This window comes from Crassostrea angulata, chromosome 6 (genome assembly GCF_025612915.1).
Source record: "Crassostrea angulata isolate pt1a10 chromosome 6, ASM2561291v2, whole genome shotgun sequence".
Lineage (NCBI taxonomy): Eukaryota > Metazoa > Mollusca > Bivalvia > Ostreida > Ostreidae > Magallana > Magallana angulata.
The window spans coordinates 47,708,445-47,725,378 of NC_069116.1; the positions used below are offsets into that span (position 1 = coordinate 47,708,445).

Sequence of the window (16,934 nt, forward strand, 5' to 3'; positions counted from 1 at the left end):
CGGGTATTGGTCTGACAACTACATGTTAATTATCGGTTTTAACATCGTAACGAATTCTTTTGACACCGTTTTTCAACACTTCCGGTTATGAAAGAAAAAAAATGTCGACAGAAACTTTGGCTTCCCTAGAAACAGGTGGGACTAAAACAGGTACTTGGTAATTCACGAAAAGTTGCTTGAAGCGATTTTTGAGTTTATCGATGACTAGTTTTTGTTATTTCCAGATATACCTATGCCATAAAGAAGTGAAATGGACGACACTTCAGTTTTTTTTCTTCACATATCAACAATTTGAAGATAACCAAACAGTGCACAACTTACCATATTTAGTATATTGACCCCCTTTACATGTAACACAGGAAAATGTCAAAAGGAACAAAGGTATTTTTTCAAATAGTTTATTTTATCTTTTTTGATCGCTTTTTATATAACTTCTTTGAAATTTGCCTTGGTTTATTTAGGATAATGCAATGTGATCTAGGCTTATAATAGTCTGTCCCAAGATATTTATGCCGCACATTTTCTCACATTGTATCTATATTTATAAATACCTTTGAATTCAAATGATGTTCATTTTATAGTAAGAAACGATCCTAAGATTTTCCTTTGAAATGCTCCCTCTATCTTAATTGTCAGGTTGCAATACACTGCTAAAAATTAAAAAGCCTACACTCAGGGATTTTCCATCGCAAAAGAGACAAAAGTAAATGTACATGGATGATACTGTTAAAAAATTGTCCGCATTAATTTGTTCCAGCCTATTTCAAATGTTTTGACTGTAACAGGTGAAACTGACCTACGCTGTATATATATATTTCCAATCTTGCCAGTTAATGTTCTGCCGTCTTAAGCACCTGTGGACGGCTTTGTGTGTATAAAGGTCTGTAGAGTTTGTGGTGAAAATCAGGATTTATTCATGTCTAGCTTGCTTAAAGGCCGAACATTTTACAAACGCCCCCTTTTTACCTGTACAAACTTCAAAATGAAGCCGCTTGTCAATCAAGTTTGAAACAATAGCATCCAGTTTGATTGACGTGATCGTCCGAGCGTGATCTGGCCCGGTCCGCGGATTTCTGTTTACTAGCAATTAACAACGTTATCTTTGATAGCTTCCGTAATGTATTAAAAAGGGGGAATTAAAAATTGAATTTTTAACATTACCAGTATCAAAACTGATTATGAAAAATAATTATTCAGTGATTGAAAATACGCACAATTTTTATTTGAATTATGTTGAATGTGTGTGACCCAATAAATTCCACGAGAATGCATGGACAGCTCCAAAACATATGAAATTTTCTTTTTACAACAAACGTATAATGTGCTACTAAAGCTATATTTACTGGTAATTCACCCAGTTGGAAGTTGGTGCATGTAAACGTCACTCCATGGAAAACGAACTCCATTAATTGTCGACCTATAATGACTGTCTTTACATTCCACATTCTTACTGATCGTATGGTTTTCTTATACTATTATAATTGTTAAAATTAACTTTTTGAACAATGTTAAGAGCTAAACACAATGTACTGAGTTATACTTTTATAGCAGAATTAATTAACTGCATTTTTTCAATTGTGCTTTACACACGTGTGCTTAGAGAAAATTCGGACGACACATTACATTTCCGTATAAAATCACTTCATATGGTCATTAGAACAATAAGATATTTAAAACAAGACGAATTCTGACTAATTCTTTATTTCCTGTGTATTAATTTGCCTCCTGTGTATAGCGATTAGCAGCGTTCACGACCACAGGTAGACTGCAAGCCCCGGAGGCTTTCACACCTCTTATAATTAAGCCCCGCCCTCACCTGAGATTTACCACCCGGTAAAAATGTTCGGCCTTTAAAAAATGTTGTTTATTATAGGTCCCAGGCTATATGCAAGGGAAAGGAAGTAGAAATCCACGAGGCATTATTGGGTAATTATGTGCATGAATAAGCAATATTATTTCAATTTCGTTTCACTCTTCAGTATATCTTGATTTTTCACTTATAGGAATTTTATTGCAAAGAGTAGAAAATCAAAAGCATTCAATTTATTTAACAAAGCTTTCTTGCAGTTTTATATGTAATAAAAAAAACCTTAAAATTTCAGTGACAGAGAAATCCGTTACAAATGTTCCCTACAGAACACAGTTCTAGATGTGCTGCGTGGAAGACCAGGTTGGCAGGAAGTGCCAGGGTAAGACGTCCATGATTTTTTCTTATTTTAATGATTTGAGGGGTGAGTGATCAGTATATGTACAGCATGGTGATTGTTGATTGAAAAATTTGTGCATGGATGTCTAGCAATTTCACTCTTAGTCTAATAAATTCAGCCAATTAAAATAGTTTAGTGTAAATAATTAAGGTTTGATTTAAAACTACCTGGTAAGACACTGCATGTCATTATATTAGAAAGTTAAGATTTTAGTGATTTTGAAAACTAATTGGCTTTAATCACAAAGACTTACAAATTCATATTAAAAGTAGAATATTTAACCTTACTATATGTATCAATCATAAAGAAAGTTTTTTCACAATTGCTTGCTATACTGATGACTGTGTGATCTGAAGCTATGACAAAGGATTTGATGAAGCATTTGATCATGAGTTGTGTGTGATTTTGTTGGGGAATGGAATATGTATTTCTGTTGTTTGTTTTCATGTTGCAGTCAAAATAATATCCCACAAAATGTTCAGGCTAACCCAAAACAGCAGGGGTAAGTTCAGCATCTGAATCTGTATATATATATTTTTAAAAAAAAATTACCCTTTGAAATAATATTGTATAATGTATACTGGTACTAGTAATGTGTAAAATTGTGTCAGACTCTAATGATATATTACAATTCACTTATTTACTGTAATCAATGCATGAGCCATGTATTTTACAGTTACATTACATTATAATTATTGACATGTGAAATTCTAATTACTATATTAAAATTGATAACAAAACTTACAGGATTATCCGTACATTTCATGGTGAAGGTTAGCATTAATGAATAACTTTATATTCAGTAGATTAATTGATGAAAAATAGATACAGGTACCGGTACATACTTTTACCAATGCCTGCCAACCCAAATTTGTTTTGTAATACAATAATTATGTATTTTATAACTTGAGTAGGAATTCCATACACATTGTGTTCTATGTTTTACCACGATTAATCATTTTGTGAATGTTGAAGTATTAAATGTTCGTGCGTCCTTTCCCTTGTGTTTTTACATTAATAAGCATTAAGCGATCACTTGCGCTATACATAGAAATGCGGAAACAAGACAACTATATATGCATAAGCATACTTTATAAAAAAAATTTTTTTTCTGTAATACGTCACCAGCATGAACAAAATAGTCTCAAATCCCAACTAATTCTGCTAATAAGAAATGTTTTTGAATCCTTGATTATATAACACAGATTTCTAACTCAATTTCAGTCAGCAATCCACCGGTCAGCAACCCTCTAACACTGGCAAGTCAGGGTAAGCCGTAAGTCTGTCTTATAGCTGATAGAGACAGACTCTTCCACTGTGTCAATACAGAACCTCTTACTACATATACTATTTAACTCAAAAATCTTCACAAAACTCAAAAAATCTGTTTTACATAAAAGGTGTAATATGGTCTCATATGTATAATTAAGTAATTCAGAAATCCTGGCAGAACTCTGCAAATTTGTTGCTGTTTAATTTATTTTTTATAAGGTTTAAGGAGGATTTTAGACCTAATTCTATTGTACTTTTGATGAATGTTATCAACCATTTTCCTTCAATGTTGGGTAAATTACAGATCAGGTTCTACTAACCAAGGAACAACCTTTGGAAACAAGGGAAGGTAAGGTCATTGCCATGGTGATAGTTGCTAAGCACTTTTGGGATTGAGGTGTTTCCTTTATAGTGAATGAACAGTTTCTCAGTCTTTTTAGTTTCTGTTTAGAAAAGAAAAGAAAATTCCATTGATACATGTATAAATCCTCCTTAGAGTTTAGAATCTAAAATCTCAGTTATTGAATTTAACAATAAATGCATTTATTAAAAGAGTAAAATCATAAAGTGTAAGAAAAAATACATTATATTTTGGAAAACACTTGAAGTAAAGCTGTAGATTTCTGCTTAGTGTAAGAAACCCCCAACAAGGGCCTGGTACACAACCTGGAGTACCCACAAGACTAGGGTGAGTGTAAGGACACAGACAATGTAACCCCTCTGTATCTACAATATGTTAGACAATCCTTACTAACTGTGGCTGACAGTGGATAAGACTGTTTGCAATATATAAGTATAGGCATGGGTTCTTTAATACACATAGCATGACAGAAATATCCAAAGTGTACAAAACTCTGTTTTTCTGTTTCTCTTTCTTTCTGTTGCAGTTTGAATCTCTCTCTCTCTCTCTCTCTCTCTCTCTCTCTCTCTCTCTCTCTCTCATCTTTGAGGCTTAAACATACTTCTGCATACTAATGAAGAAAAGGTATATAGAATATTATCCCCTGTGGCATGTTATTTGTTGTTATACCCTTTCCTATCTTGAATTCTACAATTGCTTGTGCATTATTTTTCATAATTTTGTTTTGCGCATGATTGTCATGCAAAAGGTATTCTTAAAAGAAATTACTTACTTCTTCATATTTAAGTTATGCAGAAGGAAATACTTCTAATTTCAATAATGCGCATTCAAACGGTGTCAGGACCCACTTTCTGTCGCCTTGCATGCCGTTTTCATTTTACGTTCCGATGCGTTTTATTGCGCGATTTTTGACGTCAATGCGATCTTTTGTTTTACAGTTTATACTTGTGCACTTTATAAATCTTTATTGTTTTGTTGTCTTCGAATTCATCAGCTCATATATCACTATTTTTTCTTATCTCTCTTATTTGTGTGTAAGAAATTCAGTATTTCTATAGAAAAAACTTTGTTTCATACATTTGTAGAAGAGTTTCATCCCATTTCATTGCGTGTTACTTAGTTTAATGTAGTGGTAACCTTTTGACCTTTCAGTTTTCAAAGTATTCCTCCTATAACCAGGAACAGGTAAGCTGTCCATCCTCTAGCACGTGCTAGCTCTCTATTAATGTTTCCGGTCCGTGTCACCACCCATCCTATTAAAGGCTAAAAAAAAAACGCTTAAAAATTAATTATTTTATAATTGTTATAATGCACATTGAATAATACATCCCATCTCCAATTCTTAATTTACTAGTGTTTGATTAAGCTGAAGTATTGTGTATTTAAATTTTCATTTTGCTAAATTGCTATATAAGAGAAGAATCCTTTACACAAAACACGGACCTTCCTGTGCTAATATCACGGAATTGTACCACACACTGCTCCTTCTCCGACCTGACTTTTATTTTTATCATACACCATCATTGCATTTCCCTACTACATGATATCCTCTTCCTTGCTTTTCCTTGCTGAACTATGTACATGTATTTAATTGTATCCATGTATCTATATACAATTTTAATTGTATTTATTCTTTACAGGGCTATTTTATTTTTCTATGCCAGAATTTATGCTTAATAATATGCTTAATATGAATTATCGACAAAGATGAACAAAATTTATACAGTTTTCATATCTGTCAAATAGACCTTTCATGCATTTTTTTCTTTTTCAGAAAATACTATCAAGTGCACATTTTTTTTTGGTTTTAATTCTATAGTAGAAGAAAATGCACATTGTTTTTTTTTTAAATTGCAATTTATTACAATTAATAATTCACGCACATTTTGAGACCTAGATAAAGCGTGGCGGGGAATGCGAATGTATCCGCAACTTTTGATTAAAAAAATATTAATTTATTTTTTATATTTCCTGAATGAGTTCGCCATTCTAAGACCCTGGTGATGTATATTATATACACGTACACGCCATGCTTCTATACTATACTTCTTATTATTCTATAAATTCATTTAAAAAAGAAGATATAAAATTTAAAAAATAAAATATATTGTTAAAAGAGTTTACTATATATAAAATACAAAAGAATATGAAAAATTGTTTTAAGTTTTACCGTTATTGTAACGTTAGCTATGGTCCTTGTACTAGCTGGGTACACGTGTACTTGCAGTGACGGTGACTGGGACTTTTACTGGTGTGACAGGGAGTGGCTCGCTCAGAACTACGACACAATGTTCCTGTATGAACACCAGAAAATTCTACACTTCCGGAACCACTACGAGGTGACTAAATTATCAAAATTTCAGAATTAGAACCGTTCAAGTCTTATCAAGTAATGTAATTCTACTTGAATAATTGTCATAATTTTCCACCGCCCCTCGAAAAAATATCTTTCAGTGGTTTTCGTATTGTTTAATTAGTTATAGAACGGGACATAAAATTATAGCATTCATTGGATTTTGTTGATACAAAATGATTAACTTCAATTGCACATTGTATTTACCTTTTATCCTGTGTAGCTGACCAGGAAGAACTTGATGGTCAAGAACCTGAAGCGTCTGAAGAAACAGACAGAGCGAGAGCTGGGCAAGGCCGAGGGTCAGAGGTCAGTGTGTGTCAATTTGTTTAAAATTTGGGAGTGGATTACCTATAGTTAAAGATTCTACTAGCTTTCTAATACATAAACTTTATTCAATTAACTGTTTATTTTATTTTTGTTCAATTTAGCTTTGAATTCTTCCCAACAACATATGAACTTCCCGTAAGTAAATCTCAAAATTTTGGACATGCTACATTGTATGTTCATATTATTGATTCATACTCGCATTATTTTTGTTTGCGATTCCATCCTTGAAATAAAGTAATAATCATATAATCCCCTGTTTGATATTTTCATAGTCTGAATACCACATATTTGTGGAGGAGTTTAAGAAGAACCCAGGAATTATCTGGATCATGAAACCAGCCGCCAGGGCGCAAGGACGGGGGATATTTTTGTTCCGGAGACTGAAAGACATTACAGACTGGAAAAAGGTATCTAAATGTCTCAATATAAGACTTATCCAATTATATTCAAGTATGAATTAAAATATAATTAACTGATTTACTATTTTTTATAACAGGGAGAGTACCAGCCTCTAAGCGATCCAAACCGAGAGGTTCCGGAAACTTACGTAGTGCAGCGGTACATAGAGAATCCGTATCTTATCGGCGGCCGCAAGTTCGATGTTCGAGTCTACGTTTTAGTAGTATCCGTAAGTAATATTTCCCTTTTGCACTGCTTACATGTACATGAATCCCTTCTCCCTTTTAATTAAAGAAGCTTTGAAACACCAGTAGATTTTTCTCGACTTCGAGCAAATGTATTTGATAAATTAAAGAATATACTCGAGACTTTAGGTAAACGTGCAAAAATAACGTAATGTACTGTGTGTTTAAATTTATATACTATCGCAAATGTTACTGAAAGTCAGATATTGGACATAAAGAAAAAACACAATATCATTATTTGAATACGAGTTTATTTCATATTTCATCATTTCACTTTGTGTCTGCGCGCGTGTCCGTACACCTTCACTTACATTTGTAATTTGTCACGTTATGTATTTCACTCCTACTTGCAGTACAATCCTCTCAAAGTGTGGCTATACAGAAGCGGCTTCGCTAGATTCTCCAATACCCGGTTCTCTCTCGATTCCATAGAAGATACATGTATCCTTTTAAACTTGTACAAACAACTGATGTTCGTGATAAAATATTCAGACACACCAGAAACAGTGACATGGTGTGAAAGAGTTTAATTTATTCTGAAAATTTCTTTATCGTTTGCAAGATGTTCATTTGACAAACGTTGCAATCCAGAAGAATGCACCGGACTATGACCCTGATAAAGGCTGCAAATGGTCCACACAACAGCTCAGGAAATACCTTTGTGCCAAACACGGAGTAGAGGCTGTACGGCATTTATCAAGCCATCTTATTCCGAGTTTTGAAATACTTAAGTATGGATGTCCTTTATGTAGTCAAATTGGTATACATCTTTATTGCAGGTCAAAAACGCATTCAAAGGAATAGACAACATCATCATCAAATCACTGCAGAGTGTTCAGAAAATCATCATTAACGATAAACATTGCTTCGAGATGTATGGATACGACGTGCTGTTCGATTCTGATCTCAAACCGTGAGTACCCTATCTATACATGCACGTTGATACAGAGATGCATTTTACAAAAGAACTTGCACCAAAGTCGTAAAGATTTTCAGTCTTATGTAACGATTTCGATTTCTATCTTTACTTTTAACGGCACATTGATTAGTTTGTGATTAATAAACCTTTATTAATTCGGTCCTTAATTGTTAGTTCTTTTATAAAACGATGGCCAGGTCTACCGTATTACGAAATAAAATCGACACTTCGTCCTTGACAGGTGGTTGATAGAAATCAATGCGTCTCCCTCACTGACTGCCAGTGGAAAGGAGGACTATGACCTCAAGTTTGGTCTCCTCAATGACGTGTTAAATGTCCTTGACCTGGAGAACCGCCTGACCGGTAAAGAGAAGCGGATTGGGGGCTGGGACTTACTCTGGGAGGACGGTCCTATCTTAGCTGACGACGGGAACATGGAGTGTACCCCCAACGGGACTACAGCGTCCATCCCCAACTCATTTCTAGGTGGGTCACAAGTCTGTCTCGATACTTTGCAATGATATACATGTGTGCAACTACGAAAATTGGTTAACTTCTAAAGTATATGTACACTATAAATAGAAAAGTTGGCTTAGTATTGTTTTTGGGGTTTTTTTTAGTGAAAATTATAGTATCATTTTCGGAATTTTATTTTATAAGTCAAGTTAAGCACACGATTACATATTAGGTTTTCTTTTACTTAAAATAATTGAATAAAATGAAATAAAATTCATTAAACAGGACAATAGTGTGATATATTTGCTTTTGTTTGTGACTTTTAGGCTGCCATAACGACAGGAAGCGACAGTTACGTGAACTGTTTACGGCCGCTCAGTCCATAAAGAAGTCATGATTGGGACGTGCAAAGATGTTTCAAACTTTACTGTCATCCGATTCATAATCACTCAAAATGTCATCTTTACCAGTTTATGTTTTGTTGGTGTTTGTTCGGGTATGATGTACTATATTTTTGTGATATTAAAACACCTTTGTAATGAATTTCAAAGTTAGCCATTATTATTATTAAAACACAAACCAAACTGCTGTTCAAAATTAAAGCATTTATTTGAAATTTAGGATGTTAAAATACAAACATGTATAAGAGAACCACTACAATAATTTTCAGTTAAGCTCGAAACCGGGTCATTGTTATTTTAATCAGCATGAGTGTATGTAAAGCACATAATCCATAAAACACAGTAACACCGTGATTCTATATTGCACAACAAGTATGATGTCAATGAATAAATACAAACCAAGAACAAGGAGAAATGGCGTGACATATACAAATGTATAAAATATACAGCTAAAACAAGAAAATAGAAATATCCCGTATTTATTTAACAAGAATGCTGTCTGTTCAGGATTTTACATACAATCCATTAAAATTTCAATACAATTACAAAAAAAGTCATAATCAACGTGTATAATACTCATATAGACCTCTTCTTTATGTCTATAATCTGGTCGATTCTCGTCCACTCTCGTCATCAGTCTCGTCTTCCACGAGAACACGGAGCTCGTCCCCGGACTTCCGTTCCTCCTCACCAGTCTGCTGAACCAGCGAAGAAATTCCGGGAATAGACAAGGCACGCTCCCTGAACGCCGGCGGCATGGGGTCCAGCATCCCCGCGGTGGAGAAATCCTCCTTCAACAAGTCGTACTCCTCGTTGATACTTCCCACGGAGTCCGAATCCTCAGTCGCCGCCACTTCAGACTCGTCCGACTCTCTCAGCACGAGTTTGGCTTTCTGTTCTATCGCGTCCTTCTTGGCGTCTCTTCGGTCGAGGGTTCCGTCGGGCGTGGTTGGGGTTTTCTGTAGACTGACGATGCTCGGGGGTCTTGACAGAGACCGGTCCGACTTGGACTTGACCACTATTTTGTCGCTGGACTGTGATTTGGTGTTATCATTCCCGTTACCGTCGTCATCCTGAATTCCGAACATGAACTGACGGTGTTTTTCCTGCCATCTCTTCTGTTTCATTTTCTCCGCTTTGCGTTTCTTCTCCGTTTCCTAGATTTCAAAAGAATGAGGCATTAAAGAAACGGAAACTCGAAGTAAAAAAAGTAAGAGCGAAATTTTGCATTTTAATTTTACTCTTACCTCTTCTTTCTGCTTTAATGCAATGGAAGTAACTCTGTTTAAGAGTTCGTCTATTTTAGACTCGGTCGAGTCTGTGTCTACTGAAGTAAGGCAAAGGGCTCTGTTCATTGGGAAGAAATCGTAGTTCTCTAACGCTACCTGCAAATATTTTCAAAAGACATGATGTTTGCAAAAGAACCTGAGACGGAATTTTAAGTTTTACTATTTGCTACATGTATTTTTACTTACAAGTTTGTGGACGTAAAGTTCTAACGCTGTGAAGTCGCTCGTCTTGACATCTTCGAGATGAATCAAGAAAAATACATAGGCCCACATGTTGTGTTCATTTCGAACGTGGTGGTCAAAGCCCTACAGAGCAAGAAAATTACATGTATAAATTGACTTCAAACAAGCGAAAAGATTTTAGAAGAGTAAAATAGAAGGTGCTCACCTTCCCATTGTGCTCAAAATCGTAGCTATTTCTGCTGCAAATGAAGCACGTGTCTTTCATGTCAGATTCAGCTCGCCACTAAAGATTGATAAAAAGCGTAAGTGTTAAAACTAAGCATAGCTTTGATAGTATGTATTAAAATTGATACAAGTTACCAATTAAAACTTATATGCACAATTTATTATTTCGTACCTTGAGGTCACGTAGCTCCGAGAATGTGTCAACGATGATACCAAAAATGATGTTCAAACCAATGGTGGTGATGAATATAAAGAAAGACACGTGGTACAAAACTAGCGGCCAAAACGTTTCAAATGAATCGTTCACGCCATTTTGTTTGATATTCTGAAAGAAGAAAAGAAGACATGTTTGTAAGTTTTGCAATATCAACGACTGTTTGACACAAATCAATGAACCAATCAATTTATTCAAATTGATTTTGTACTCACATCGAACATGTCCCCAATGAGACCGTATCTGATGACGGTGACCGTGCATTGCCATAACGTGGAACAATACAGGTACTCGCCAGGGGAGAAGTAAGCACGGAGTAACGAAAAACCAACCAGTGCATAAATGTATATCACAATGAGTCCCAGGATAGCCACCCACAGCAGAGACACACCTACAATAACAACAGTCAGAATGACCCTCGTATTCTTGATAGCGTCATCAGCGGGCGTAAAATTGGATGACATGATTGTAATTGGTTGCTGAAAGGTATGCCAATTATTTCAATTGAAGGACCTTCTTGTTTTAGGACGTTGCAAACCAGTAACTTATAGATAAGGGTGCAAATTTAGCATATAGTTCAGCAACCTTCTTTCTAACCGTAAGCTAAAGTCAACAAAAAGCTGGAATTGAAACCCTGCTACACTTAACTACTTGAACAATTATAGATTACCATTCAGTGTGACGGCTTTGATGACTCCACTGAGTAGTTGGTTGTTGTTGACAATGTTTAAGAGATGGAATGCGAAAAAATATCCATGAAATTTCGTACCAGCGGCGGACATGGCTAGGAACATCTGAAATTGAAAGTTGAAAAGGGAATAAGGAAAATCAAAATAGTTAAAAAACGACAGTCTACTGAAAATTGATATCAGAGGAAAATAGTACCATATAATAAAACGTTGTGAAGCTAAAGAATTTGACATCTAGCTTTGATATTTCATCAGGTTTTTTCTCTGTGAGATCGTCGCTTTTCTTTTTACCGCTACCATTATTTCCACCGCCACAGAGAGCTCTGCACGAAAAATATAAAGCATAAAGCAACATTGTGAAGCAACAACACTAAATATACCAAAGTGATCGTCAGTAGAACAATTTTGATAGAACACAATGCCCATACCTGAAAGGTGCTTTTACTTCCTCTTTAGTTGGAAACCTCGGATGATTGGACAGGAAGTAACTGATCAGCACAAACAAGGATAGAAGATTGTGTGTACCACCCAGCGCATACATAGCCAGCGTGTAATGGTCATGTGGCACGTAACCAATGCGTGGGATAGGACTGAACAAAGAAACCATCTGATCTTAGTTTATTATTTATAATAAAATTATTAAATTTGTAGACTTTACAATTTTGTAATAAATTGGGTCTTCCTAAGTCAAGGGTTTCTGATCCGCTCCGCTCTACATACCGGATAAACGGTTTATGTAGAGCGGAGCGGATCAGAAACCCTTGACTAGGGAAGATGAATAAACTATTGCAGCTATTTGCGTGACATGTTTATTTTAATAGAACGAATTCTTGCTCCAAATATGAAGTAATTGAAGATGTTTATAGGGTGACAAGAAAATTTGAATGGAATGACTTACTCTTGAAGTAATGCTCTATCCAGTGTCTGGTTCGTTATTGATTGGTTGTGTTTGTCAAAGTCTTCACGAGAAGCTTTCGCGTTCCACGTCACCAGCATGAAAAGGTTGATAGCGAGACTCAATATAGTTGCTCCATGGTTCCACAACAGCCTAAATGATTATAATGATAAAAAGCTAAATTTATTTTTTTTTGCTTAAAAGACATTCATGGAACAAACGTACAGTTTTCAAGAGAACAGCGAGCGCAATTTCAGTATCAAAAGCAAAACATACCATCCTTTTGTAAACATCATGGCTATTGGGTTACAGAGAATTTTCCTTTGGTAGGAAATGTCCTGCATGATGTCACGGGTCCATCCCATCAGGTCCCGGATTTTGTTGCTAGGCGACGACCGATCAACATTCCATTTGAGGTTTTCCTTGACCTCTTCTCTTAAGAAATTCTGTTTGCAAATATCATATAAAAGTAATGAATGGGGCACCTTCTATATAAAGAATAATTCAAGTAAACTGTTTACCGGTATTTGCAATTAATTTCAAACCTTATTTTTTACTCGGAAGTTGACTTTCTGCAAAACGTCGTCTTTGATTAATTCAATTGACAACGAATTCTTTTTGTAGAACTCGTATGCTTTTGCTTGGTCTGGCGTTATTTGAAGGGCTGCATTGAAGAAAAAGAATAAAATAAAGTGTTATAAAGTAGTGCTCATATTAAAGGTACATGCAATGATAAAAAATATGACAACCGACTTACTTGTGCTCATCAGTGGATCAATGTCTTGCATTCTTGCAAGAATAAGGAAGAAAGTAAAGCCAACCTCCATCAATGTCTCCCGCAGCTGATTCTTCTGAGTACCCTGTAGAAGACACAGAATGATTTGAAATGATCAGCTCTCGAGTCTTAATTATTCATTGACCTAATGCTTTAATACCAATTGTCAGCAGTATAGCAATATCGAAGAGATACATGTATATACCAATTCTTGCAAAAATATTCTATAAAATCTTACCACAAACCCTTGTAAAATACTGCCTCCGACAACAGCCAATGAACGTGCAGATTTTAGGACGCTTCCTTCTTCGGTTGGGGATAACTCCTCAAGAGAAGGCTTTTCTGATTGGTGCGCTTCATAGCACAACGTCATACAACGAAATATAGCCCCCTTGTCTAATGTATCTTTCACCTCCTGAAATTATTGGTTACAATCGAGATAATGTTTGGAGCATTGTAAAAGACATTTTTGACTGTTTTTATATATATTTTATTTCCGTCCCACCTTAGCTACTTGCGACTTTCCTGGTCCATTTTCTTCAATTAAGGAGATGATCACTGAGGCGATCGCTTGCCGTAACTCAAGGATCTAAATGTAGAAATCACGAAACTTCATTACTCTTAAATGATAACTTCATTACTCTTACATTCATGATAAAACAGTCATTAATTAGTGATTAGTCTAAATATTAAGTCATTTTACCTTCTCTGGTGCACAATCAGCTATGTCTCCAGCCCTCAAAATGAAATTAATGTAGTCCACAAGCTTCCGGTCATAAACAACTACTCTATTCTCTTGATTTCCCTGCAAGTTAAGTTTTATATATTAAATATTGCAATATTAAACAGACTTATCTCTACATACTTAATGTGGAATTAACATTGTTAATTATATACTGGTATAATAGTAATATTACCGAGCAGAATTCGTTTAGGGTATTGAAGAGTTGGATGATTAGATTAATGGTCTTTTTGTTGATTGTAGTGTAAACAACATTCAGGAATTGTGCCGTCTCTCCGACAATGTTAAACGATTTGACGTTGTCTGGTTGTTCTCGGAGGTAATTCTGAAAAATAAATTATGAAAGTGAAAATAAGAGCTAATCTTTAACAGTAGCAGCCAGTCCCACCCGGTGACATTAAGAAAACGTTGATGTCTACATGTACATATGTGATATATATTGTACCTGAAGTCCAAAATGTTGACCGTCACAGATCCTGGCCAGCAGTTTGAAGATGAGCTCTATGTAGCCGTCATCCTTGTATTCCAGCATGTCGACCACGCCCTCGTTCATCGTGGCGATCATTTCTTCTGCAGCCTTCTCCTCCTGTGAGACATTAGGAAGGTCTAGTAATTTACGGAAGGCACTGGCACTATTTCATTCATCGGACAAACGGGAAAGCTACATGTATACCTTTTATTTAGTTTTAAAACTTTTCTAAAAGTATTATTTTTAACTTTCTATACAAAGAATAGTAGCCTAACCATGTCGGAATGAAACGAATTAAAAGTGGGGGAGGGGGGGGGGGCTAGACTTGACAAGCAAACAAAGAATAAACCCCCCCCCCCCCCCCCCCCCGTTCCGACGACTATGATGACTATATTTGGAGGGGAACTAAATTTATCAATTATCAAATCAAACTTTCTGCAAAAGAGTATAACGACTGAAATGCAAAGGTGAACACTTAAAAAGCAATACCGTTAATAATAGACTGATTATTGTGTACGTACGTCTTCCTCCACCGCCACCATGACTGTGGGCTCTGAGTCTGGAACCATTAAGGTGACGGGGTTCTGTAGGGTGTCGGGGGAGGGGTCGGTGTACTTCAGCAGGGCCTCGTTACTGCTGTGGTCCCGTTTGATCCCGTTAGATATCACTATGTTCTTTTTCTTCTGGTCCTTCATTCGTTTCTTTTTATCTCTCTTGGATTCTACGACCGGTGCTTTAGCTCGACTCAATGCCGCCTGTGAAACGATGACCAAAAATAGAACAATTCAACTCAACGGCAAGTTCTTTTTTTTTTTTTTTATCTTTTATTGGCAGATAAAACAGTATTTATTGTTTTTAAATCAACGCACCCATCCCTGCATTTTTTCCTTTTTCACTCTAATTTCATACGCTTGAATCATCTGAAAGAAAACTTCATTTTGTTAAAGAGAATGAATGACATACACAAAAATTCTCATATACCGGTACATGTAAAATATGAGATGGCGCTTCGTGATTGTAGCATTAATGGATGCAATTAATTCGAACCTGAAGCGCTCTCCTTCCGGCGGAAATACTTGTCTGGAAGGAACTGAGATTGTCCAAAGCTTCTTTAACTCTACCCTGATGTTGAACCAGCAGTGATCGTCTGAGAAATAAAACGGACAACAAAGGTAAGAGTAGGAAATTCAATATTAATATTCCTTTTCAACTACTACAAAAGACTAGCAACACTGCAAAAATATGTTAACACTCTTGAACACTCTTCATCACCTCCAGTTTGGTTAGAAATATAGATAAATAAGATGTATTGTAGGAAATAGAGACGAAAAAAAAACCGCGCAATTAATCTTTAACAGTATTAGGAGAGATAGAGTTGTTTCCACACCACACTTGTTACAGAAAGAATCAAAACAATATATCTAAGTTGTACCTCATCAGGAGTATAAACTCTAATAATTTGAAGTGTCGACCATATATTAATAAAACAAAAACGTCTATTCATAAACTGTCTACTTCGCTATTAGTATTCTCTACTAGTATTTCAGTTTGCATTTCTGAACCTTTTGGTAACTGATTTTTTCTAAAAATTAAGAAAGCATGATAGACTAACAACATAACTTAAAATAAATGATAGATAAGCTAAAATGACGTTGGTTATACATAAATGTACATGATAAACTTATAGAAATATTATTAACATGGAAAGGATGTGTCCTCTGCTAAATGAATAGTGTGCAATGGTCCTTGAATGACGTCATTGTATCGTCACTGCGCTTATGACAACAGAACAGAAATATTATTCACACATGCAAATTACCCTTTTTGTTGGAATTTTCTCCTCAGAATCATTCTAAAAATGACACAACATTGGTGAAAAGTTATATTTTGTGCAGAAAACATTTTGATTGAAAAAGTTGTGATAATTTTTTTTACCATCTTGTAAAAGGCTAAGGTGCTAATATGGAAAAAGTACTGGGATTATTTTTTTCTTATTCTTACTTTTCTTTAATAGAGTTGGTAGAAATTTGCATTCTTTCTCGGACTGCCATAAAGAATACTTCTTCTCTTGTGGAAAGAAAATAGTCCAACATGGATCTCTATAAAAACACAAAATATTACTTTTAAATAATGAATCATTTTACATTTGGATACGGTTATAGCAAACTTTATATGTATGCATCCCTTACTTGGACTTCTCTGTTGGCATTGAACAGCATTATGGACAGGAAAGCCAGTACTTCACGACAAATACTGTCACTCCTTCTCGCGATGTGAGGCAGGACCTTGTTGACAAAGTCATGAGTGTTGATTGCGTTTTGCACGTCTTTGATATGTCCAAGTTGGCTATAAATATTACAAAAGGAGAAAAAATTGCGAATTCTGAATTTACAAAGACGCGTACTGCATGTACTGTTATGTATTGTTTTGTTCATTCTTTATTATTGTACACAACGCAAATGATTCTTTATGAACTGTTTTAATATCAATTATACGCGTAAGTATAAAAA

General features: G+C 35.3%; 2 protein-coding genes across 10 annotated transcripts in view; one reads left to right on the forward strand and one right to left on the reverse strand.

Annotated features, from left to right (window-relative positions):
* Window positions 1-46: 46 nt before the first annotated feature.
* Window positions 47-9,085, forward strand: LOC128187944 (probable tubulin polyglutamylase TTLL9). 9 transcript variants are annotated; one of them, XM_052858652.1, is made up of 19 exons: window positions 47-135; window positions 225-381; window positions 1,874-1,926; window positions 2,103-2,189; window positions 2,662-2,709; window positions 3,432-3,476; window positions 3,784-3,828; window positions 4,111-4,167; window positions 4,993-5,025; window positions 6,068-6,179; window positions 6,417-6,502; window positions 6,625-6,658; window positions 6,796-6,930; window positions 7,020-7,151; window positions 7,521-7,608; window positions 7,730-7,851; window positions 7,947-8,080; window positions 8,328-8,572; window positions 8,869-9,085. In XM_052858652.1, the coding sequence occupies exons 2-19, from the start codon at window positions 364-366 to the stop codon at window positions 8,937-8,939; spliced, it is 1,545 nt and encodes a 514-aa protein (XP_052714612.1). In that variant the 5' UTR covers window positions 47-135; window positions 225-363; the 3' UTR covers window positions 8,940-9,085. The 9 variants fall into 9 exon arrangements, with proteins under 9 accessions (XP_052714612.1, XP_052714614.1, XP_052714615.1 ...); XM_052858653.1 differs by having other exon boundaries at window positions 102-150; XM_052858654.1 differs by lacking the exon at window positions 4,993-5,025.
* A 47-nt stretch (window positions 9,086-9,132) lies between these two features.
* LOC128187945 (inositol 1,4,5-trisphosphate receptor type 2-like) overlaps window positions 9,133-16,934 on the reverse strand; it is a 47,684-nt gene continuing 39,882 nt past the window's right edge. The window contains exons 48-71 of the mRNA XM_052858661.1: window positions 16,614-16,770; window positions 16,426-16,523; window positions 16,244-16,276; window positions 15,472-15,571; window positions 15,294-15,344; window positions 14,946-15,179; window positions 14,401-14,541; window positions 14,131-14,280; window positions 13,917-14,018; window positions 13,719-13,802; window positions 13,452-13,628; window positions 13,196-13,298; window positions 12,984-13,102; window positions 12,715-12,884; window positions 12,442-12,591; window positions 11,972-12,133; window positions 11,740-11,866; window positions 11,525-11,648; window positions 11,070-11,245; window positions 10,813-10,965; window positions 10,621-10,698; window positions 10,419-10,538; window positions 10,191-10,328; window positions 9,133-10,100 (exon numbers count right to left, since the gene is read on the reverse strand). Coding sequence (XP_052714621.1) covers window positions 9,543-10,100; window positions 10,191-10,328; window positions 10,419-10,538; window positions 10,621-10,698; window positions 10,813-10,965; window positions 11,070-11,245; window positions 11,525-11,648; window positions 11,740-11,866; window positions 11,972-12,133; window positions 12,442-12,591; window positions 12,715-12,884; window positions 12,984-13,102; window positions 13,196-13,298; window positions 13,452-13,628; window positions 13,719-13,802; window positions 13,917-14,018; window positions 14,131-14,280; window positions 14,401-14,541; window positions 14,946-15,179; window positions 15,294-15,344; window positions 15,472-15,571; window positions 16,244-16,276; window positions 16,426-16,523; window positions 16,614-16,770 — 3,505 coding nt within the window. The 3' untranslated portion in view covers window positions 9,133-9,542. The remainder of the gene's footprint in view (window positions 10,101-10,190; window positions 10,329-10,418; window positions 10,539-10,620; window positions 10,699-10,812; window positions 10,966-11,069; window positions 11,246-11,524; window positions 11,649-11,739; window positions 11,867-11,971; window positions 12,134-12,441; window positions 12,592-12,714; window positions 12,885-12,983; window positions 13,103-13,195; window positions 13,299-13,451; window positions 13,629-13,718; window positions 13,803-13,916; window positions 14,019-14,130; window positions 14,281-14,400; window positions 14,542-14,945; window positions 15,180-15,293; window positions 15,345-15,471; window positions 15,572-16,243; window positions 16,277-16,425; window positions 16,524-16,613; window positions 16,771-16,934) is intronic.

What these genes read in the sequence shown, in the direction of transcription:
- LOC128187944 (XM_052858652.1), top strand. An exon ending in TCTAACACTGGCAAGTCAGG is followed by an intron (nt 3,477 to 3,783) that starts GTAAGCCGTAAG and finishes GGTAAATTACAG; the next exon opens with ATCAGGTTCTACTAACCAAG. An exon ending in ACATTACAGACTGGAAAAAG is followed by an intron (nt 6,931 to 7,019) that starts GTATCTAAATGT and finishes TTTTTATAACAG; the next exon opens with GGAGAGTACCAGCCTCTAAG.